General features: G+C 44.5%; 1 protein-coding gene across 1 annotated transcript in view; it reads right to left on the bottom strand.

The window, feature by feature from the left end:
• slco5a1 (solute carrier organic anion transporter family member 5A1) overlaps nucleotides 1-24,525 on the bottom strand; it is a 235,222-nt gene that overhangs the window by 38,807 nt on the left and 171,890 nt on the right. Inside the window, exons 4-5 of the mRNA XM_078540359.1 lie at nucleotides 18,654-18,818; nucleotides 5,394-5,592 (exon numbers count right to left, since the gene is read on the bottom strand). Of these exons, the coding sequence (XP_078396485.1) occupies nucleotides 5,394-5,592; nucleotides 18,654-18,818 (364 nt within the window). The remainder of the gene's footprint in view (nucleotides 1-5,393; nucleotides 5,593-18,653; nucleotides 18,819-24,525) is intronic.

Raw genomic sequence — 24,525 nt, 5'->3', positions numbered from 1 at the left:
GTTAAGTGAATGGGCAAAAATTTGGCAGGTGAACTACAGTATAATGTGGGAAAATTTGGGGATCCCTACCTTGGCAAGAAGAACAGAAAAGCAGAATATTATTTAAATGGAGAGAGACTGCAGAAATCTGTGGTGCAGAAGGCTCTGGGTGTCCTGGTACATGAATCACAAAAAGCAAGCATGCCGGTATAGCAAGTGACTGGGAAAGCAAAGGAAAATGGAATATAAAAGTAGGGAAGTGTTTGCTACAGCTGTACAGGGCCTTAGCCAGATTGCATCTGAGTACTGTGTACAGTTTTGATCTTCTTAAGAAGGGAAATAATTGCTTTGGAAACAGTTCAGAGGAGGCTGATTCCTGAGATGAAGGGGTTGTCTTATGAGGAAAGGTTGAGCAGCTTAGACTTACACCCATTGGAGTTTAGACCAATCTTATTGAAACTTATAAGATTCTGAGGGAACTTGATAGGGTGGATGCTGGGAGGATGTTTCCCCTTGTGGGTAGTCTAGAACTAGGGGACACAGTTTAAAAATTAGGGGTCTCCAATTTAAGATGGAAATGAGGAAGAACTTTTACTCTTAGAAGATTGTTGGACTTTAAAATTCTCTTTTACACAGAGCAGTGGAGGCTGAATCTTGAATATATTTAAGGCTGAGTTAGGTAGATTTTTTAATCGATAAGGGAGTCAAAGGTGATGGGGGCAGGCAGGAAAGTAAAGGCCACAATCAGATCAGCCATGATCTTATTAATTGGTGGAGTAGGCTCGAGAGGCCGAATGGCCTACTCCTGCTTCCATTTCTTATGATCTTACATTTCACTCCCCCACCTTTTCCCCATAGCCCTGCAATTTTTTTTCTCTTCAGGCACATCTCCAACTTCCTTTTGGAAGCCACGACTGAATCTGCCTCGACCATTCTATCAAGCAGTGCATTGCAGATCCTAACTACCCATTGGGCAAAAAAGCTTTTTCGCATGTCACTATTAATTCTTTAGCCAAACACCTTAAATCGGTGTCCTCTGGTTCGTGACATTTTAATGATCTATGTTTCTACATTTTCATTATTTAGAAAGTACTCTTTCCTATCCTTATTGGGTCCAAAGTGGATTACCTCATATTTGCATATACTGAAATCTATTTGCTACAGTTTTGTCTATTGTAACAGGGTCTAAAATTTTAAAACCGGACAATGACCTTTTAAAATGGCTGAAACCATGTCTGGCTGTGACCTTCAAACAAGAGGAGCTAATCTGGCAGGATCAAAGAAATTTGTGACTCATTATCTCTGAAGAGATGCTAACAACCTCTGTGGACTGCAAAGACCAAATTCAAAGGGAATTATACAAAGGCCGTCTACATTTCATAAGCCAGGCCTGGTCAACCAGAGCTGAGTCGTCTGCTAGGACAAAGGGCTCTGCAACCTGCCTTGCAAATTCTTAATGGCTGGAACATTAACAATCTCAGGAATCCAGACAAAACAATATACACCCTTTGTCAAAGCCAAAGTGCAGAGGTGGGAGAGCCAGTTTTACTGAATTGCTGTACTGTAAATCAGTCTGCCATCTTCCATCTACCAAGCAACAGCACAGAAAAGGGGCTCTGTCCAGGTTTGAATGCCTGGCCCTCATCTATACTGTTTCTACTGGGACATCTGAATTTCTATATCATGTAGAAGACTAATTCATCTCTGTGTGCCTATCTCATCGTGGAAGTCATCTCTACTGGAAAAGTGAATTATCCAGCATCAGTTTTCAACCTGCTGACCTCTGTGAAGGAATACATCCTTGAACTTTGATTCTGGACTCATGGGAAACATTAATTCTTTACTCTGTGGTCTTTGCCCTGTAAATTTATTTTCTCCTTATCCCTTATTTATTGCATGAATGCACTGGGATAACGACACCCCCTCCGCATTTTGAGAGTGTGCAAATAAACTAATCCCTTTGAATTCATCCTATCCCGAGTTGGCTGTGAGGTTATTACTAGAAATTGGATCACATCAAAACCGAGAGTTTGGGAAATACGCCACTGCTTATAAAGGGTGAAATCAAAATCAAAACAATTTTCTGTTTACTTTATCAATATTTCTTCATAATTTAATGCTTCCATCTACTCAGCTTATAGCGCTGCCTATATCTGTGTCATCAACAAATTTGGGTATGTGGCTTTCTATCCCATCATCTAAGTCATTAATAAATAGTGAATAGTTGAGGACCCAACACAGAACCTTGTGAGACCATTAATCACATCCTACCAATTAGAGCAACTGTCCATTATCACTACTGTCTCTTGCCACGCAGCTAATTTTCTAACAAGGTCAACAATTTGCCTTTAATTCCATGAGCTTCAACTTTAGCTAGTAGTCTCTTATTTTTTATTTATTTGTTCATGGGATATGGGCATAGCTGGCTAGGCCAGCATTTACTGCCTATCCCTTATTGCCCTTGAGAAGATGGTGGTAAGCCGTATTCTTGAATCGGTGCAGTCCATGTGATGTAGTATTGTAGGCCGACAGTACTGTTAGGAAGGGAGTTCCAGGATTTTGATCCAGCCAGAGTGAGGAGATGGCAATAGTGAGACTTACAGGGGCTTTATCAAATGCCTTCTGGAAGTCCATACAAATAACATTCATAGAATTCTTCTGTCCACTACTTTAGTCATCACATCAAAAAATTTTGATCAGTTTTGTCAGGCATGACCTACCCTTTACACATCCATCCTGGCGTTCTCTGATAAGCTGAAAATTTTCAAGGCGTTCAGTCATGCTATCCTTAATTATAGACTCTAGCAATTTCCCAACAATAGATGTTAGGTTAACTGGTCTATAATTCCCTGGTTTCCCTCTCTCACCTTTCTTAAATAATGGAGTGACATACATAATTTTCCAATCTAAAGGAAGGGTTCCTGAACTGAGAGGACTTCGTAAGATATAATCAGGGCATCTACAATGTTCCCACCTACTTTCTTTAAAGCCCTGAGATTAAAAGTCTGGGGAACTGTCACTCTTTAATGGCATTGGGCTGGATTTGCCCACTGTTCAGAGATCTCTATTAGTTAGATGGGGGAAGCCCAACAGAATCAAGAGCCCTTCAGGCACTTAAGTGGCTACCGTTAGGCCTCCCCCACAACTGAGGTCCCCGATGGCTGAAGTCCTGCCCACCGAGAGCTGCTTGCCAATCAGAGGCCAGCAGCAAGTCACCGCCGCCACTGCCAGTGAGAGCAGTGGCTGCTGGCAATACTGCACCCACCAGAGGCCTAGAAATGTTGCAGAATCCTAGACCAAAGCTGAGTGAATGCAGGAAGGGGGTCGCGAGGTGTGGGTCGTGGGAGAGGGGGTGATGTTGAAGGCAAGGGAGGGAGGGTGGGTTTCAGCAGCAGACTGCCTGAGAATGAGGGACCTCCCTGCCCGCAACCCCTTGGGAGACCGCTGGCAAAACCGGCAGAGTTCAGTGGGTAGCCTGGAAAGCTGTACACTTCATTAAATTCCTGATGCACCACTAAATTGTGGTGGCCTCAGGGCTATTGGGTGTCAATTGGTTCATTAATGGGCCTAATTAACATCCCATCGGCAGCCCATCGCGTCAGCCCCATCTCTGACTTAATCAAGGGAAGTTCTCCTGGCCAGGAGACAGACACAGGACCTCTCCCGTGCTTAAGAGGGCCTGGTCACCATGGTTCCTGCCATGATGGGCTGCATTAAATCCAGTCCATTATTTCCTTCATTACTGTTATTTTGCTTGTGTTAATTTTGGCAGTCCCTGACTCAGTAATAGTTTCCTTGGGATGTCTGCCATGCTGATCTCTTCCTCCACGGTAAATACTGATGCAAAGTCATTTTTCAACGTTTCTGCCATTTCCTTATTTGCAGTGACAACATTGCCATTATCAGTTTTTCAGCGACCACATTGCTCCTGACCACTCTCTTTTTTCTAATGTAATTCTAACAATTTTTTGTGTTGATTTTGATATCCCTTGGAAGTGTTTTTTTTTTACATATTCCCCCTTTGTAGTTTTTATTTGTTTTTTTATCATCTTTTGCTATTTTTTGTATCTTTACTGTTCGCCAAAATGTGTGCTTTTTTTTGCATTTTTGTATGCTTTTTCTTTTAATTTTTTGTTGTCTCTTCAGTTGTCCTCAGCTGTCTTATTGGCAAGTAGAGCTCTTGCCCCTTAGGGGTTTTAACTAGGTGTGAATCACATTAAATTATTTTTTGAACACCTCCCATTGATCCTTTATTATTTTGCCCATTGACAGATTTGCGCAGTTTAGTGCGACCAGTCTCTGTGTCATCACATTGAAGTCAGCCTTACCTAAATCTACAATCATAGTAGCTTTTTCACTTTTCTCCCTTTCAAACGCTACATTAAACTATAGATCATATTATGATCACTATTCAATCGCTAACAGTTCACACACTGTTAACTAAATTTGACTCATTACTAAATCTAATATGGTGTATCTTCATTAAATCTGCAACTGAAACTATGCTAATGAGCTGACCACAGAGTATTGGGTGGAAACAGTCCAACAACATTTGAACTACTTTAAAATGTCAATATCTATTCTGGTATAAATTATGCCAAAAATAGAAAATATGATGAGACCAGAGTTCTCTGTGAGTCATGAAGCCAAGCTGTTTACTTGGGTAATTAGGAGTAAAATGTTGTTTATTTTTGCCAATAGTTATAAATGGATCAAGCATTAAATGGACTCGGATATTTTTACTTAATAGGAATCAAGAGCAGGGAGGTGTAGCTGAAGCAGATCATCAGCCATGATCTTATTGAATAGTGGGGGAAGCTTGAGGGTCCAAATTGCTTACTCCTGCTTCTCCTTCTTCTGTTTTTGTCTTCTAAGAACATCATTCAGAACACAGGGCCTCATTATTTTAATAAGGACTCAACATTTGCCAGAATTTGAAGACTGTCATCAGCTGATGCCACTTTGCAGAATAATCTGTGTGATGGTCACATTTAATCCTTGCAACAATGAATGTGAAACAACCATGGAGTAAAATTCAGTAGAGTCCTGCCAATTCTCTACATTGCACCATTTCATTTTAACAAAAATAGTCCAAAATCTGTAGTTTAATTGGAATCTATAATTGAAAACACTTTACTTGTTCATGCTATATAACAACTATTATATGACCTGTTTTGTCACACAGAGGGTAAAATTGGTCTTTTCTGATAGTGAATCGACAGCTCATTTTACACCGTGTCTTGTTTTATTTTTGTTTGAAATCAACAGAGAAGAAAATCAGTTGCAGTGTAAAACAGGCTGTCAATTTGCTATCACTGATTTTGCACTACCACTGAAGACAAATTTCACCCTCACAGGCAATACTTTGCATTCACAGAACAGAAGACCAAAACATAAAGAAAGATCATTCTTACCCTGTGGTATATGGTATATTAATGCCCCCAAGGTTAATGGTTTCACAGCCAACAATGAAGAGTGTAGAGAAGCACAACAAAGAAACCCCACTGCAGATCATAGCAAGCTTAGCCGATTCCCGTGCACCAAGCTTGAGCTTCTTAATAATGTAGCCCCCTAGGATAATGCCAACACCAGCACTGGGAACAATGATCACACCTGGAATTAAATCAGAGCACCAGCTTACAAATGATTTATTAAACAGAAAATCACACTTCAATGCGCAGCTCTAAAACTCCTACTCATGAGTGATTTTTGTTCGCTAGCACCATAGTTCACAGCATATCATCCCCGGTTGCATAAGTATTGGAACATGAAGGTCATAGGGTGGATGAGGCTATTCAGTATTTTATTGATAATTTCTTCATTCTTAATTACTCCCTCCCTTTAACTGTGCCTCCCCTTGCTACCATTCCCAAATTAAACCTGAAGATCTCTTTAACTATGCATTTCTTAACAACCTTCCCATACAATTTTGTATTATCTGCAGATTAGACAAGCAATTTTATTCACAAGAAATTGGTATAGCAAGGATCCCAGTACAAATATTAAGGTATTATGCTGGTTAGAGTTACTCAAAGTAATTGAGCAATTAAATTTAATTAAACAGCCCTCTGTTTCATGTCTATCTGACCAATACGCTACCCATTTCAAAATTCCCACCTTTTCAGTTTCTCCAACAAACTGTAGTATGTGAAACATGAGAATATTCATTATATCTGCTTTCAAAGATTCACACTGGCTTGAATTTATTGCCTTTCCATTCTTGAATGAACGTATGTCACAATTTTTTCAACCAGTTCTTAAGCTCCAGTTCAAGAATTCCTAGGGATGCCATTTTGAACAATTGATTGGTATTGGCTATCTTCTAAATTTACCGTGCCTAAACAAATGAAATTTGCTTCTGCATGTACCCTCAGACGGAGATCCATCTTGCTTCAATTTATATAGTATTATTTTAATTGTTAAAATGGCAAAGATGCTTCACAGAAAAGTCTAAGGAAAACAAATACTGACTGTGGGAGGAAGAGTTTAGGAGGCATGACTGAGAATTTGGTTTTCGAGTCAGCTGAGCTAAAGGGTCATCAGGAATTATTCAGTGGAGGCATGCCATCAAAAAGCTTAAGTTTCCAGGGAGCTGACTTTTTCAATTAAAATCAATTTATTTTAATTATTAAAATAAATCCAAATGCTGTGCCATATAGTTCTGACCACCAAGTTTGTTTAAAAAATATGAATGCTGGCAAGCAGAGATAGCTAGGACAAGCAAACATAAAGGAGGGCAAACACTTTAAGGTCCCAACTTAAAAAAAAAGATAATTAATGCTAAATAAGTGAGACAAAGTCCAAAATTTGAAAATAAAAATTAAATGCTGAGGAACTAATTTAGCTGGAAATTCTGAAGCTCACAGGTGGAGCACCAAGTCACCAGAAAGTGTAATTATAATTTGACAAGAAAAGACTTGCATTTCTATAGTGCCTTTCATGAACTCAAGACCTTCCAAAGTGTTTTATAGCCAATTCTGATGACGGCCAATTACAACTGACAGTGTTGCACCACTGATCAGCTCATTAAGATGCACTTGCTTCATAATCCCAAGACATTTGAACTCTGGCTTCTTGTTCAGTTAGGTACAGCTGGCTCATGCAGCAAAGGGACTCCAGGCAGCAGGTTCCTTCCCACACAACTCAAGTGGGTGTCGAGATAGGCTAGATCAAAGAGAAGTAACAAAGAGCCCATGAAATGGTTTGTGAACTTGACGGTTACACTCTCACATGAAAGGCAGCTGAACATAGGGAATTTGTAGAGCTAAAAGAGAAAAGTTATTATAGCACTGTAAATCAATCATGCTCATTGGGCAAGCAAAACAAAGACATTAGGTTGAAGTATTATTTCAGATCATACTTACATCAGGCATATTGAGATTCATTGCTAAAACGTGGTTTCATTATATGCTAATGCTGAGGTTAGATTACTGGACACCCTGGTCCACTCCTCCATCACCCCCTACACCTCAACCCCCTCCCACGGCACCTTCCCATGCAACCGCAGAAGGTGCAACACCTGCCCCTTTACTTCCCCTCTCCGCACCGTCTAAGGGCCCAAACACTCCTTTCAAGTGAAGCAGCATTTCACTTGCATTTCCCTCAATTTAGTCTACTGCATTCCCTGCTCCCAGTGCGGTTTCCTCTACATTGGAGAGACCAAACGCAGACTGGGTGACCGCTTTGCGGAACATCTTCGGTCTGTCCGCAAGCATGACCCAGATCTCCCTGTCGCTTGCCATTTCAACACTCCACCCTGCTCTCATGCCCACATGTCCGTCCTTGGCCTGCTGCATTGTTCCAGTGAAGCTCAACGCAAACTGGAGGAACAGCACCTCATCTTCCACTAGGCACTTTACAGCCTTCCGGACTGAATATTGAGTTCAACAATTTTAGATTATGAACTCTCTCCTCCATCCCCAACCCCTTTCTGATCCCCTTTTTCCAATAATTTATATAGATTTTTCTTTTCCCAGCTATTTCCATTATTTTTAAATGTATTTCCATCCATTGTTTTATCTCTACCTTTTAGCCTATTTTGATTCCTCCCCCCCCCAACTAGGGCTATCTGTACCTTGCTCGTCCTGCTTTCTACCCTTAATGTCACCTATTATCACATTCCTTAGATAATATCACCACCTTCAACACCTCTTTGTCCTTTTGTCTGTGACATCTTTTGGTTATCTCCACCTATCACTGGCCCTCTAACCAGCTCTACCTGTCCCACCCCCACCTTAAACCAGCTTATATTTCACCTCTTTTCTATTTTTGCTTAGTTCTGTTGAAGAGTCATACCGACTCGAAACGTTAACTGTGTTCCTCTCCGCAGATGCTGTCAGACCTGCTGAGTTTTTCCAGGTATTTTTGTTTTTGTTTTGGATTTCCAGCATCCACAGTTTTTTGCTTTTATCTTAGACTACTGATGCTGTCCCAGTTGGACAGAATGTTATCAACATTCATTTCATCTGCAGACGGATGCCTTGCATCTACTGAGATCACCTTGGTTTATTCTGACACCTGGGAAATACATAAGGAGGATTTTAACTGAAATAAATGGGTGGGTTTGGATCAGGTGGGAGATGAAAATCAGAAAAGTCATTTTCCTGACCCAAACCTGCCTCCAACCTGCCCAATGCGAGCTTTAACTGAAGCCAGGAGCTCAGCAGGCGACAAACCCGAGGAAGCAGGTTGGAACTTTAAGTATGATAATGAGGCTGCAAGGTTCATTTTTAAGCATCTTTTGCCCTTTTATTGCTGCTGGCCTGGTTTCCCAAGCTGCCGGGAAATTCAGCAGCTTCATCAAAGCCAAGGACTTGGTGGATTCAGGGGGTCAGTGCCTCCACACCAACCTCCTGGATCCAGGTGCTAGCCTGAGGAGGCTCCAAAACACATGACCTTTACCCAAGACCATCGACCTCCCTCCTGCAACCTGCCACAAGGCCTCGATGCCACCCCACCAGGCCCCAATCTCCCCCTCATCCTCCCACTAAGTTTTGCTCTCACCCCTCCAGCCAACACAGATACCTACTCCCCCATCTGGAACTGATCTCATTCCCAACCCCAATCAGACCCTGATCTCCATCCCCTCAACAGGCTGTGACCTCCCCCCACAACAACTAGGCCCAATCACCCACCCCCAGCAGGCCCTGACCCCCCCACCCCTGGCAGGCGATTGTAAAATCCAGCTGTGATTTTGGAAGTGTGCAGGCATATATCCTTGGACAAGGAAAGACAGAAAAGTTGTTTTAAGCATTTGAGGATATGCAAGAGTGCTGCCTGTGAGGATTTAGCATCTATGAGAGAATCCTCCTGTCCTCCTGTTAGTTTGCATTATAACTTTCTAGATGTGATCAGAAAATTGCTATGTTATCCAGCATTTTGCTGTACATACTTCTTGGTTCATCTTTTGGTCTCTAGCCAAGGGATAGTCAGCACTGGCACACAGCTTCTAGCCAGAGCTTCACTTGTTTTGAAGTATGTTTGTGGTCCTGCTGAGTCAGGGCTTTACAATCAAGCAACAGGTTTTGCATCAACTAAAGATTTGCAATATAAAAGCAAAACATTTCAGGCAAGAAATTCGGAATGGTAGTGCGACTGGAGACAGTAATACAGAAGTAGGAGGCCCTCCAAGTGGGGTGCACAGTACCTCCAGTTACCGATGCAATATCCCATGTTGCGAAGGGCATTTGTAACCCCTGCATGTGCCAGAAGCCTTCCAACTGGTGCTGTCATGACATCAAGCAGCCACTCTGGCTTATTTTTGCACTAATATACAAACATGGACCATAAAGGTCCATTCAACATGTTTGCCTTTTATTCACAAAAAAGCATGCATTCTGCTGGATGAGGGTCCCACCACTAGTTTTATTTAAAAGCCAGGCACCCAACTTGCAGGTAAGGTGATTTAGACTAACCTATGCGATTGCAAAGTCTCTAGAAACACTGTGGAGTTTTTGGAGGTGTTGCTGGATTTGGTAAGGAGAGTTGCTACATCTGCATAGAAAGGGCAGAGGAGATGGTGACCTGTCCTCACAAAGCGTCAAACAGGTATGGGGACAGCAGTGGCAACACAACAGGGTGATGGAGAAGAGGCTGTGGAAAGGGGAAGCTCTATACGATGCGCTCTGCCAACTTGGAGGAGTTAGATTCTTACATGCACATTAACAATGCTATGAGGCTGGCTGGCAGGCTAGACAATGCACCCAGCATCTCAGTGTGCATCCTCATCTGTGCCCTCCTGTATACCATGTCATCAAGGTCCTCAGCAGAACTTGCCTGTCATCTCGCCATCCAGTGAGCTGGTACACAAACTATCTTTTCCCCCTGGCCTATTGCAGACTACTCATTCCAGGTGACTCGCTAAGTGCAAATCCCAACTCTATAGGGGCCTCAAAGAAAAGTGCTGGATCTGAACTGGTGATACAAGTGTCACATCAACTGTCAAGGTCTTTTCATCTGTGCTGTGGTGTTGCTCTCTCTCCACCTTCTGGGGATGTTTGGCTGGGTTTCTGAAAAAAGGAAAACAGAGGGGAAGTTTGAGGTGAGGAAAGTGGCGGGGTTGGAAAGCAAGAGGTCCATGGTCACACCATCTGCAGCTTGCTCATCATGCCAAACAGCAGGATGAAATGAGCTGGGAATTGAAAAGGGGCAAAAAGCAGCAACATACTGTCATCCTCAATGTTCCCAGCAGATGCCACCAGCTTTGTTGCAACGAGCCCCACGATGCAGAGAACTATCTCCTCCATAGGGTTGAGGGGATACTATCTTCCTTGTCCCCTACGAGTTCTGCTCTGCTCCTAACAGCCACAGGTGATTTTGTCCTGCAAGGCAGAAGACAGAACATCAGTGGCTGTGTTGCACTGTGTTTGAATTATGTGAAAGCCACAGTTGAATAGCTCAAGGCATGTGGAAGCAGTGGGTTCTGGAAGTGAGGCTATGACCATTGCAATGTGCGTGAGGATGAAATGGAGTATCTGGATGTTAGGCACTGAATGTCAGTGACTGCTGATGGGTCAGTGATGGAGTTGTGGTGCATTGAGCAATGTGAACGGTTGGTGTTGTGGCGAGTAGGACATGTCATGTGAAGATACATTCACTGCCCTTGACTACCCAGGTGAGGCAATTAGACTTCTTGTGCTACTGCTCCAGGTCCTCCGGTCCAACTGCCATGGGCAGAATTGTACATCCCGCAAGCGGGTGCATGCCGGACCCGATGAGGGGGTAAAATAGCGCATGATGAAGTCAGGTGAGCATCCCAACGTCGCCGTGCACTCATGTGATATATTGGTTGGCAGGTGCGAGTGCCGGAGATGCGCCTGCCATTAATTCAGAGGCCACTTCAGGCCATTAAAAAGCCAACTGACGGGGATTTTCCATTGCCCATGCGATTTCTCGCTCGTCACAGGCAAAACGGGCAGGCGGCCAGCCAACAATTTCAAAAACCTCATCCACAGGCAGGATTAAAGGAGTCAGCAGCAGTGTGAGAAGCGGGGAGATTTATAAATAGTTTGCTGCTGGTGATTTATTGTTACTTGGCAGCTTCACCTCTGTTCAAGGCTTCATTCTTAGCATTTCCAGGCTTATTTCAGGACTCCTTGGTGTCTCCAAAGCCCCTGGAAGATTAAGACCGTGTGGACCCTTCCAGGTATCAGGCAGTTTTCTGTTACCCTGGTAATGGGGATTGTGGTCTCTGCTGGAGGCACTTCCTCTGAGGGGGTAGAGGGAGGCAGAAGGGAGAGGAGGCCAGGTGTCCCAATACAACTTCCCGGGGAGCGACCTGTAGGAGGAGAGGCGCAGGCACAAGGTGTGCAGGACCAGCAGGAAGCCCAAGGTGGAAGGGGCCGCAGAAGATGCCACTATCCTGCTGCCAGGATTTACAGGCGGTGATGCAGCTACCTCAATATGTCCAAGGTGCAATGCCAGAGGAAGCTCCACCTCTCAGGGGAGACAGTGACCTCCATCTGTCAGATGATTGGGCCTGAAATCAGCTCCGACTTTGTGGGTGGACACCCCATGCCAGTGGCTCTGAAGGTCACAGCGGCCCTTAACTTCTATGCCTCCGGTTCTTTCCAGGGCTCAGTGGGGGATCTTTGTGGAGTCTCCCAATCAGCTGTCCACAGTTGCATCAAGCTGGTGACAGAAGCTCTGTTCAGGCGGGTACAGACCTTCATTCTTTATCGTACGGATGAGGTCAGCCAGACACAGTGAGCCAGAGGCTTCGCGGCCATTGCTGGCTTCCTCCACGTCCAGGGTGCAATCGGCTGTACACATGTGGCCATCAAGGCACCAGCAGGTGAGCCCGGTGCCTTCGTCAACAAGAAGGGCTTCCACTCCATGAACATGCATATAGTGTGGGATCACAGGATGCAGATTCTGCAAGTCTGTGCAAGATACCCAGGCAGCTCCCACGATGCCTAAATCCTGAGATGCTCCCAGGTGTTGGGGCTCTTCAATGCTCCAGCCTGACTGGATGGATGGCTGCTGGATGACAAGGGCTATCCCCTGAAAAGGTGGCTCATGACGCCTCTCCACTACCAAGAACAGAGGCAGAGCAGCGTTACAATTGGAGTCATTCCTCCACAAGGGCGGTAATAGAGAGAGCCATAGGTCTTCTCAATATGCGCTTCCGATGGCTGGACCGTTCAGGGGATGTACTATAATACCCCCCAGTGTGGGTGCCACTGAGAGTGGGTGCATGCTGCGCTCTCCACAATCTGGCTCTGGCAAGGGGGGACCCACTGGAGGAAGAGGATCTTGACACAGCTCCATAGGGCACAGATGATGAATCCAACAGTGAGTCAGAAGAGGAGCACGGTGAGGAGAATGCTGAGGATGTGGAGGCAGACCTCGGTAACCTCCTGGGAGGCAGGAGCACTAGGGATGCCTTGATCCAACGCTTCTTCAGCTAGGCTACCAAAGATCAGTTTCAACCTCACACCGGGGCTGCCACCTCCATCCCGAATGTCTGAAATGACCCTTTCATTTGCATCCAAATTCCACTCAATGCTTGTGCAATAAAGAGCCCAGCCACTCATGTCCAGCATTACATACTGGCATACCCTGCACCAGAAAGAAAAAATGTGAAGCATACTCAGGTCATCAGAACCAAAGCAAATTTAATGTTATCGTCACATTGAAATCATTATGACATTACCATTACTGGTGTTGATGTCCACACCAGCAGACATATAAACCAAACATAAGAGAACAGAAAATCACCCATGAACTGTCCCTCTCATGCTCATGGTACCTTAAACTTACGTTTGTGAGTGCTACATCTTGGTGCACCCCTCCCCCCATTCCCCGCCCCCTTGCTGGCACTGGCATTGGAGGCAGCCAATGTTTTGTTGGCCTTGATGACCTTGACAGTTGTCCTCTGGCCAGTGGAGTCTGTTGTGGCCATGCCTGGAAGGGAGTGGCCAGTGCCACAGCTGGCATCCCCCCCAGCCTTTGCAGCCTCATCAGATGCGACGGTCACTAGCAGAGGGACGGAAGAGTTGCTGCCACCATCCAGAGCACCCTGCGAGCAGTTCGCAGAGACGACAAGCAGCTCATGCGCCAACGGGAGCTCTGGACCTCCCTGCTCACCATTGATGGATGGGCACCTAGCTGGAATACTGGGTGCCTCACCCATCTCCCACAATGGCATTGACCACCTGAGGTCATTGCCTGTGTGAGGGCTTGCAGGTCCGAGTGCAACCCCAGGAGCCCCTGAATCTGTCCCTGGAGCTGCCTCTCACGAGGGTCGCTACTCTCTTAATGGAGGAGGCAGTGCGCTCGGCCATAAGGGTCAACGCAGTGCTCACGCTCCGCATGGACTCCTCCACAATGGAAACCATGACACACAGACCCAAATGGATCTCCATCAGATCCTCCTGCACATCCCGCTGGACATCCAGCACCTGTCACCTAATGGACGACTCCAGAGGCTCATCATCTGAGCATCCTCCGACTGCTGGCGACCTGGGCACTCTCTGCCTCCGCCTGCACCTCAAGCGAGTATGAAGTGCCCTCACCGCTGTGGCCAACATTCTAGCCGCCAATCTAATGCCCACCAAGGTGCTGGTATCTGCGCTGGTGCCTGCTTCAAAGAGCGGGTGTGACGCAGGTACAAGGGGAGCCTGGTGATCCTCCATCGTCAGTGTGGCCCTTTAGGGTCCGGAGAGCGAGTGCGTGCTGGTGAACCTAAAAGGGAGAACAAGGACATGCCATTAGTTAAAGTCATCACACTGTCACTGTGCATGCCAGGCACCCTGGTGAGACAATGGAGATCTGCATCATGGTGCCATCGTCTTTCAATGATCAATGGGAACTCCAGGTTTGAGGCTCCCATCAGTTAAGAGACTACACTAGAATGGTTGCATGATCCGAAACTCTCACCTCTGTGCACTACCTCTTACATTCATCTGGCACCCCCACCTCTCCATACCCGGTTGCATGTGGAGTGTGCTGGTTCTCCAGCTCAAGGATGTCCTGCTCGAACCTAGTGAGCAGCAGCAGGTTGGGTGGGTCTCCACCTGTACGTGCCCTCACTGCTTGGTTATAGCTCGTCTTCTCCTGAAAGGACAGAGGAGCCTTGATTAGTCCACTCTCTACCTGCAGCTTCATCGCAGCCTGGCCAACCCCGACTGAGGAACACCTGACAGGGCACATTCGAGTCGTGGCCCACGAGCCGCAAGGCACTCAGGCCCAAGTAGCCAGGGCTCACCCCCTTGGCCAGCTCCAGCGTCATTGACAGTTGGCACTCAGACTCTAACAGCCCTGAGCTCCATGGGGGGACAGCCACACCTTCACACTTCTGCACACTGACACATGCCAACACGGTACTCGCCCTTCCTGAGTGCAGCAAGCCATTCAACCGCTTCCGGCACTGCACCCATGTGCTCTGCACCATGCCATGGCTGCTCGCCAGTGCTGTCACCTCCTCGCATGCCTTTTTGTGAGGTGTGGTGGCCTCCTCCTCCCACCTCTGGGGATAAGGGTGTCCCTCCTGGCAGCCAGCTCCCACAACAGGACCGCAAGGCACTCGTCTGAAAAGTAGGGGGGGCTGAGTGTCCACTCGACCTGCCCTCCCGCCTGGCGTCTCCAGCCACACTCAACTCCATCAAGACAATGCAGAACAAACCTTTCCTGGCAGCCATTCTGGGGCTGCCTGGGCTGTTTTGAAACCGTCCGCTGGGTTGCTATTGAACCCAGCGGCCGACAGGTCCCTACTCCCGCTTGGCCCTTCCTGACCAGTGAAAGGCCACGTTTCATGCTGGGCGGACCTTAATTGGCCCGCCAGCGTGAAGTTGCGGTTGTGGGCCGATCACGGGCAGCGGGCTGTTTTCTGGCTGCTCCCGGTCCCGACTACACCTGCCTGCCGACCTCAAAATTCTTCCCCATGAATTGGCCTCCCAGACCACCTACTTCCAATCCCTTCTGAAGGTGATCCTTAAGGGCATTCTGGCCTCATGCAGAAAATTGGCTGTCTCCTCCTGTCCACCTCCATCATAAGGCTTCCACTGCCACATCCATCACAATTGGAGCCCTCTCTAAGCAGTGCCCCATCTAAGCAGCTCTAACTTGCAGCTTGCAGTAGCTCCCTTCCATTAAATGCAGGTCCCCTTTAAGAGGAACAAACTGCCTTTAACGGGAACAGGCTGACTGTACGATACCCTCTGTATGAACACTGCTTGGGCACCTTCTAACTGGCTTAAGAGACCAGCAGCGTGGACCCCACTCGAACCAAGGGTACAGTCAGGTAAATGACGAGACAGCACCAAATTTGCAATGGTAAGTTGTGAGTCCTGATACCGGTGGCCAAAAAACGTCGTGGACCAATTTTTAGTTCATAATTTTTAAACAAAAATATTTACATATGAGTGAGAGATGATTTACAGCATGTTTCAGTCATCAATATATTCAACCATCCTTAAAAAGTGCTTTCCCATTTATTTTTCTACTTATGAATTTTCCCAATTAAATTTTCCTGTCCCGGTTTATTTCTTCTGTTACCCTTGGCAACAACCCCTGGCAACTGTTAAGACTGTTGAGCTCTGCTATGTAATATCATATCGGGTGACAAGAAAATGGAATTCATTCTATTTGGCATGATTCGTGATATACAGCTAAGAATGGTGCAGTGGCAGGAACTGAAACTTTGGTAGTGCACCTGCCAAATACATTCCACTAGAGAATATATGCTGTCCATGGCCAACAAAATTATTATTTTTATTAAACATTCCTGTAAGATCAAGTGTCTAAAATGGTCTCAGTGCTCTCTACAGATTTAAAAATAACAATTTTCTCTTGCACATTAGGATGGAAAACAACTCTACTTTGGGCTATGAGTTCACTTTCACTCTGGTATCATAACAACAACAACTTGCATTGTTATAGTGCTTTTCATGTCATAAAACACCTCAAGGCATTTCACAGGAATGAAATCAGACAAAACTAGGCACAGAACCAAAGAAGGAGATAGTAAGAGGGGTGCCTAAAAGCTTGGTCAAAGAGGTATGTCTTAAGGAGGCAGAAGCGGAGAGACAGAGAGGTTTAGGGAAGAATTCCAGAGCTTAAGGCTTAGACAGCTGAAGGCACAACTACCAATAGTGGGGCAAATAGAAGGAGGGATGCACAAAAGACCACAATTGATGGAACGTAGAGTTCTTGTAGATTTGTAAGGCTGGAAGAAACTACAGAGATAGGAAAAAGCAGTCATAAAGGGGTGTGGACACAGATAAGAATTTACAAATCAAGGCATTAATAGACCGAGAGTCAATGTTTATCAGTGAGCACAGAGTGATGGGTGAGTGGGACTAGGTGTGAGATATGAAACTAGCAACAGGGTTTGAGATGAGCTGAAGTTTATGGGAGATGCAAGTTTGGAGCCAGGATAGCATTGAAATAGCTGAGTCTGGAAATAACAAAAGCATGGATGCAGGTTTCAGGGGAAGATGGACTGAGGCAAGAGTGGAGATGGGCAATAGTACGGAGATGGAAATAGGTGGTCTTCGTAATGGTGAGAACATGGGATTAGAAGTTCAGCTGAATGACAAGTAGGATGTTGAGGTAACAAACAGCCTGTGCAGCCTGAGGCAGTGACCAGGGAACAGTAAATCTAAACACATGTTTATATTAAACTAGAAAAATTCCTGAAAAAGACAGATGAGATTGGTGTTCTTTCCCAAACCAGAGTTATCTTCACAAGTCAGTTATTTATGAAAGTCAACAGAATACATAAACCTCATACCAAGGGCCTGCAGAAGGATGATGAGCAAATTATATTGAGACAATGTATATTGTTGTGTTAAAGCACCTGATTAATGTATGGGAAAGACATAGCACACTACCGTACTAATAAACTGGTAATATCAAATAGCGAATGATAAGCATGGTTTATGCAGTCACCTGTAATGGTTTCATCTATGCAAACTTCAACTAAAATTAATTTGAGCTGTAAGCATTCAGCAGAACTCAGATTCTTTAAAAAAATATATTGAATATTGTCATAATATTTCAGTTTAAACTTTTACTAAAGCCAATCTATAACTGAAATTTTATTTGCTAAGGCCTTATTTGTAAATGCCTTAGTCAACCTTCTTACATCATTAGGTAAAGTTATCAGGCAAGGGTAATCAACAGGATCATATGAAAAATGCAAAATCTTGCAAAAACTAGCAATTGTCCTCACTGTCTTTGGGAATTATTCCATTGAGTTTCCACATTTAGCCTCTGTTGGCACGTCAACAAACATTTCAGGTGACATAATTTCTCTAGCTCCGTTGATGGGTCAAGAGGTAAGCACATCACTTATTATGAAGCTGAAGGAGTTGACCATGGCTCAGCTATATTTGGCTTCAATTGCCCATTACTGAGGTGGGGGGCGGGGGCACGGGTGGCAGAGGAAAATCAGCTGAAGTTCTTGCTCCTGATCACCATCCAGTGACTCCTACGGGAAAGTGCATCTTTGTAGATGTTGAGTGCAGACAGGTTTAGGGTCAGATGTGAGGTTTGATTTGGACAAATAGCTGACTGCTATTCACAGTTTCGGTATGTTTACCCATGAGGAACTGCCAATCAGTTAGCTCCCATGGAATTACATTCCTTCACTATAGAAGAAAAACTAGACAGGAGAATGTCTGATCATTTCCAGATCAACCTTTGGTTACCCTCCTTGTGATAATCTTTCATTAAAATAATCCTCTTGATGCAAACAGCTCAATAAGTTAGAAGATGTATCATATCCGTGATTATGGACAAATCTGATTGGAGTACCTTTAGAGGTTAATCTTTTCCCCTAAGTATTTGGTCCAAGGTTCTAATGTTAAAGACAATTACATTAAATTTCTAAAATTATTTCCACTATATTGGGGTAGATTTTCACTTTCTTCTACCTCAAAACAGCGCATAGAAGAAAATTTGTCAGGGAGAAACAAGCATCCGTAAGGCCTTACTCTCTGTCTATTTACATCAATAGATGGGGAACTTGGCAGGTTTGCTTATGGGCATGCAAACCTCCACATCTGATCGAATATAGCAGGCACAGGGACTGGCAATCTGATCTATTTGGTCATGTGTGAGGTATGGGTCCATAATTCAGCTATTTTAACCTGATCTATGGACTGGCAACATCCATATTTCTGTTGCTAAAAGTAACTTTGCAACCCAAAAGGTTAATGTACACATCTTACCAGTGTAAATGCTTGCATTAGATGCTGGGATGCCAAACTGAGATTCAATGAACTTGGGAATGAAGGTAATAAAAGCGGTGACGATGGCACTTTCTGCTGTGTATGACAAACTCACAAATAGGAATGTCATGTTGCTCAAGATCCTGACAGCAGCTTTGGGAATGTCTATAAAAATGACAAGAGAAACACTTTCACCATGAATGAAACACAATGGAGAGGAGCACCTACCAACACCAAGAAACTTTACAGCTAATGTAAAGCAGCCCATTCGCACATTGTAAATGACAATGCCTGCATTTCTTCTTAAAACAGATGGAAAATGAACAAAGCAATGTATGCAAAGTTCTCAGAACAGGTGGAACACTTGCACTTTACCATACAGTTCTAGGAATTCCTTTCTAAAGGATACCTCATTCAAACCAACCAAAATAGAGAAAACACAGGGAACACAGTAAATAAATTTAAACAACAGATGGGCTCAGTCAAATAACACAAGTAGGCAATCCTTAGTTTATGTTGGGTCCCCACACTGTGTAAATAATGGACACATTTTCATTAATCTGGATGGCAACAAACATAACCAGTTAAGTTTAGAGCTTAAAACAAGTCAAAAAAGAAAAGAACCAGAAGTGAAGTACTTACCAAGGTTCAAGATGACATAGTGTCTTGTGATGTATTGCATACCACTGCATGTCACTAGGTCTGTATTATTGCCATAGTTGTGCATCAACTGTTCTAATTGAACAATTTAGCTCCACTATTCTTTAATGACAGTTTGGACACTATAGCAACATGTGATATTGGGCATGGATTTTAGCAGAGCATAGATAAATGAAAAGTGGTATCTGGGGATCAAACATTCAGTATATGTTATTGCCTCTATTTAACCAATTGACATAGTTCCACAAAAATAATTAATGGACTGTACTACTCATGGCGTAAATTAAAATGCTATTTAATAATCAGATCGTGTTTTACATTAAACAGATAGGGTTCATTGTTTTAGGCAACTAGTCACCCAGCAGTGGAATATATTCTATTGGAACATTATTGATAATAAAAACCAAATTTTTGGCATGGTTGAATTGGTTTCATTTGAATCTGAAACTTTCACAATGAAATTAAGAGAGAAATAATTCACCTTTTCATATAACATTCAATGCTCCTTGAAAAATATTCTCTACATATTATGGGTTTGAAAGCAATCTAACAACAGAAGTGAAAAGCAATATCTGCCCTTATAAGTGATCTTACACCTGCATTACAGTTCCCTCCTCATGCTGCGTACTTTACGCCCCAAGTGGTTACCTGACTTTTCCTTAAAGGAGACTCAGTCACACAAGAGTAAGTGAACAACTTAGAATTCTACCCATCCTGTTATTAATCCAATCAGGGATAAACTAATGAATCTTGTTCACCAAAAGAACAATTTGTTGACTGGACCATTAGCCTCAATAAGCCAGGGGCTGATGTTAAACTGTCAAAAGCGTGAAACATGACCCTAACTCCGTGCAGATTGCCATTTTTACTGTGCCAGGCTTTCTGGCTTCCGATTGGAGAGGCAGGAAACTTCATTAACTTAGAGCAAGTGGGAGGCTGATTTAAAATTAACCGTTATTGCATGGGTTTCCCAACCCAGGGAGGCAGGCGGGAGCTGCTGGATCGGTTAGTGCCTTTTCCAGTACTCCTTGTCATCTAAGAGAAGCAAAGGTGCTCCCCCCAGGCCATGCAAGAAAGCCTTTGGCCTGCCCTCTGCCCATCAAACTCTCCCCCAAATCCTTGATCCTCTTCCCATCAGTTGCAATGTGCTTTCTTCCACCTCTCTGCCGTTCCCTGGGTCTGCCGTTGCTAGTTTTCCCTCCTGACAACCGGCCAAGCTGTGGATTTGGCTGGCTGCTGACTGGCAAATATATCCAAAAAATGGTTAATAAGGTCCTGCTGTTAGGTTCAACTGGATTACTGCATCTTCAGCCAAATTCTTCTGCTGTCTTAAGCCTTCCCCCCATGCTCATTACCTCCTCATAAATACAGGAGGTCATTATATTATGCTTCAAATGCATATGTGTGCTTGATTAATAATTCAGGCATACCAAAATGCAAAAGCCCAAACAGAAAATCCCAATTAACACTAGATCAAGATATGATACGTGAAAGGTAACACAATGTGGATAATGTAGATATGATACTTAAAAGTGAGCTCAATGCGTTCCCTTTTAATGCGTTACCTACAAATATCATTGGTTATTTCCCTAATATAGGAAGAAGGCAAACCTTCTTAAGGCCATATGAGCAGAGTACAAGTCAGAATTCTATCAAATGCATGTCCTTCTTTACAAGTAAATCTAAATGACAGCATTTGGTGTGAATGGGTAGGTTGCTTGTAGGTGCCTTGCAGATGTCCTTAAATACAAAGGGCTGCTTATCACTGAGTCAGGCTGACTCGGGAAACCTTTAAAAATGGTGCCTTGGACCCAATTCCGGGATTGCCGACCCCATTCGTGGGACAAGATTTTCTGCCTGTCGGGCGGACGGGCCCAACCCAATCTCCGGCGGGCGGGGAGCCGATCCCCGCCGAAGAAGTGGGCCCCACCGCCATTTTACGTGGGCAGGCCAATTAAGGCCCGCCCAGCGTGACGCCCGGCGGGAAGCGCTATGTGCTTCCTGTGTGGGCGGGGGGAATTCCCCAAAAACCAGAGTGCGCTGTTTTGCGCATGTGCACGAAAGAGCGCACATCTCCCTGAGGCTAAGTGCTGCCTCAGGGAGATCGCTGACACTTTTAAAAAGATTAAAAATAGAAATTTTTTTAAATCCCTAACATGTCCCCCTCAGGTGACAATGTCACACGAGATGGGACATGTTCATAAATTACAGTAAAACTTTCTTAAACTGTTTAAAACCCTGCATGAAACCTCATCCCGTTGGTGGATGAGGTTTCATGTTTTTCCTATTCCCCGCCGGGGCTCCTGGCCTGCCCGCCAACCTTAAGGTTGGACAGGCAGGTCTTTTAATTGTTTAAACGATTCTGTCAATGGCCTCAATTGGCCATTGACACGTCGGCGGGCGACAGTTGATTTTGCTGCACCGCCGCCTTCCTGAAAATTTAAATGGGGCGGGGTGACGTCGGGGGTTCCGCTCGACGTCATCCCGCGTCATTTTACGCATCGGCGAGTCAGCCCCGCCCCCTGCTCGCCAACGGCAAAATTCTGCCCTTGGGGTTTCTGATGTTTGGGAATGCCTTTTAAGGGTGTGGGTTGGTTTGGGTCAAATGTCCGCACCCTGTACTCCCAACCTGGCGGATTCCATTGTACGGATAGACGCATCCTAGTCCTCCATAAATTTCATGGAGTTGGGCGAGGTTTTCAATGAATTGTGATTCAGGACACCTCAGGGGTGTCATGAATTATAGTCATATGAGGTGACTTTTTAATAAGTAAGTTCAATAGGTCATCCTCATGTCCCCAATGCCAGAGTATTCCCCCTATACCCACCCTGTGGCCTCTCATGCACCCAGCCAAGGTATGCCCCTCCAAATAACCCCTATCATCCCTCATACCCTCATGCCAAAGTACGCCTCACAAACAGCCCTTATGGGTTTTCAAGCACCCCCATGCCAAGGTATGCACCCCACTCAGCCCTATGGCCCTCATGGCTCCCATGCCAATCTATACACCCCCAAATAACCCCTATGGCCCCTTATGCACTCCATGCTAAGCTATGTCCCTCCAACCACACCCCATGGCCCTTCGCACCCCCTATGCCAAGCTGTGGCACTTCCATACCCATTGACTCACTATGCACTGTATTAAACCAAAGTATATATAATGAGGCTTGGCTGAGAGCCCAGAAACCTATTAGTTTGTTGAAATACCTGAGACACACAGAATATATTGCTGTTGTCAATTGCACAATGTTTATTTACACAAGATTAAGAGGTTTCACGTGCTTGCAGTCTCGCTATCGAAAATTAAAGGGTCTGGATGATTGATACTTTTATTGCCCTATAGTAAAAAGGAGTTTTCTTTAACATTGAGGAAAATTACTGTTTTTAAAGCTTTTCTTATACACCGTATTGTCATTATAACGTTCAGGGGTTCTATTCAGCGTATACATGCCAGGAATTTTCCCGGCATCTGCTACCTGCCTCGAAGATGAAAATCCAGGTCAACATATTTAAAACTAATCCTCCTTACTTTAATCAGTTACGTTTCACGGAACAGACTCAACCTATTAACTATTTGAAATATAAAAAGCAGCCAACGAATCGACAAACCATTTTTGGTGACAGGTTTACACAAAGCCTTATTTACAAGTTACTTTTTCAGCCAATTTTCATATTAAGAAGTAGCTCACACCACAGCTTGTGTTCATTCCAGATTCCTGAGGACCAGAAAATACGGGTATTGAAATAATTTCTTGAGATATGTAATTTAGAGAACCTCATTTTGGTAAGGTTTGTGGATGTAGCCCAAATATTGAGCAATACTGCTACAATAAGACATAGAAGGCATTCATTTTTTCAAGGTTAAGAACAACGGATTTTTTTTTGCATACCATACAGACCATTCAGTCCATCCAGTCCATGCAGTGTTTGTGCTCCACTTGAGCCACCTCCCGTTGTTCCTCAGACAATCTATCATCATAACCATCTACTCCCTGCTCCCTCATATGCTTTCTAGCTTCCCCTTAAATGCATCTAGACTATTCGCTTCAATCACTCCCTGCAGTAACTAGTTCCATATTTTCTCCACCCTCTGGGTATAGAAGTTTTCTCCAAATTCTCTATTAAATTTCTTGCTATCATATTGATGGCATCTGCTAATGCAAGAAGAAACATTCTCTTTGTATCATTTGTGCCACACAAGTGTCAGGCAATGACAATCTCCTACAAGAGAGAATCTAACCATTGCCCCTTGACACTCAATGGCATTACCATCACTGAATCCCCCACAATCAACATCCTGGGGGCTTACCGTTGACCAGGAACTAAACTGGACCAGCCATATAAATACTGTGGCTACAAGAGCAGATCAGAGGCTGGGAATTCTGTGGCAAGTAACTCACCTCCTGACTCTCCAAAGCCTGTCCACCATCTACAAGGCGCAAATCAGGAATGTGATGGGATACTCCCCACTTGCCTGGATGAGTGCAGCTTCAACAACACTCAAGAAGCCTGACACCATCCAGGACAAAGCAGTCCACCTGATTGGCACCTCATCCACCACCTTCAATATTCACTCCCTTCACCACCAACACACAGTGACTACAGCATGTACAATCTACAAGGTGCACTGCAGGAAGTCTCCTTCCACACCACCTTCCAAGCCCATGACCTCTACCACCAACAAGGACAAGGGCATCAGATGTATGGGAACACCACCACCTGCAAGTTCCCCTCCAAGCCACACACCATCCTGACTTGGAAATATATCGCCATTCCTGCACTGTCACTGGGTCAAAATCCTGGAACCCCATCCCTAACAGCATTGTGGGTGTATCTACACCAAACCACTGCAGCGGTTCAAAAAGGCAGCTCACCAGCATCTTCTCAAGAGCAATTCTGGATGGGCAATAAATGCTGACCTAGCCAGCGACACTCATGTTTTGTAAAAGAATTTTTTAAAAATCCAAACTATCAAAACCTTTCATAATTTTAAAGATTTCTATTAGGTCAACCTCAGCCTTTTTTCAAGAGAAAAGGAGCCCAGCCTGTCAATCCTTTCCTGATATGCAAACCCACACATTTCTAGTATCTGTTGTAAGGTGTTGGGCTTTGCTTGGTAGGTCTTATTCAGGTATTCGTAGTCTTAGGTAGTTCAACAGTAAGTATTTGTAGAAACTATATACATAAGTACAGTAAAAGGTCCAAGCTAGG

Source organism: Cetorhinus maximus, chromosome 4, assembly GCF_964194155.1.
Source record: "Cetorhinus maximus chromosome 4, sCetMax3.hap1.1, whole genome shotgun sequence".
Lineage (NCBI taxonomy): Eukaryota > Metazoa > Chordata > Chondrichthyes > Lamniformes > Cetorhinidae > Cetorhinus > Cetorhinus maximus.
Note: the sequence above shows the minus strand (reverse complement) of the source record. Positions and strands in the feature narration are given on the sequence as shown.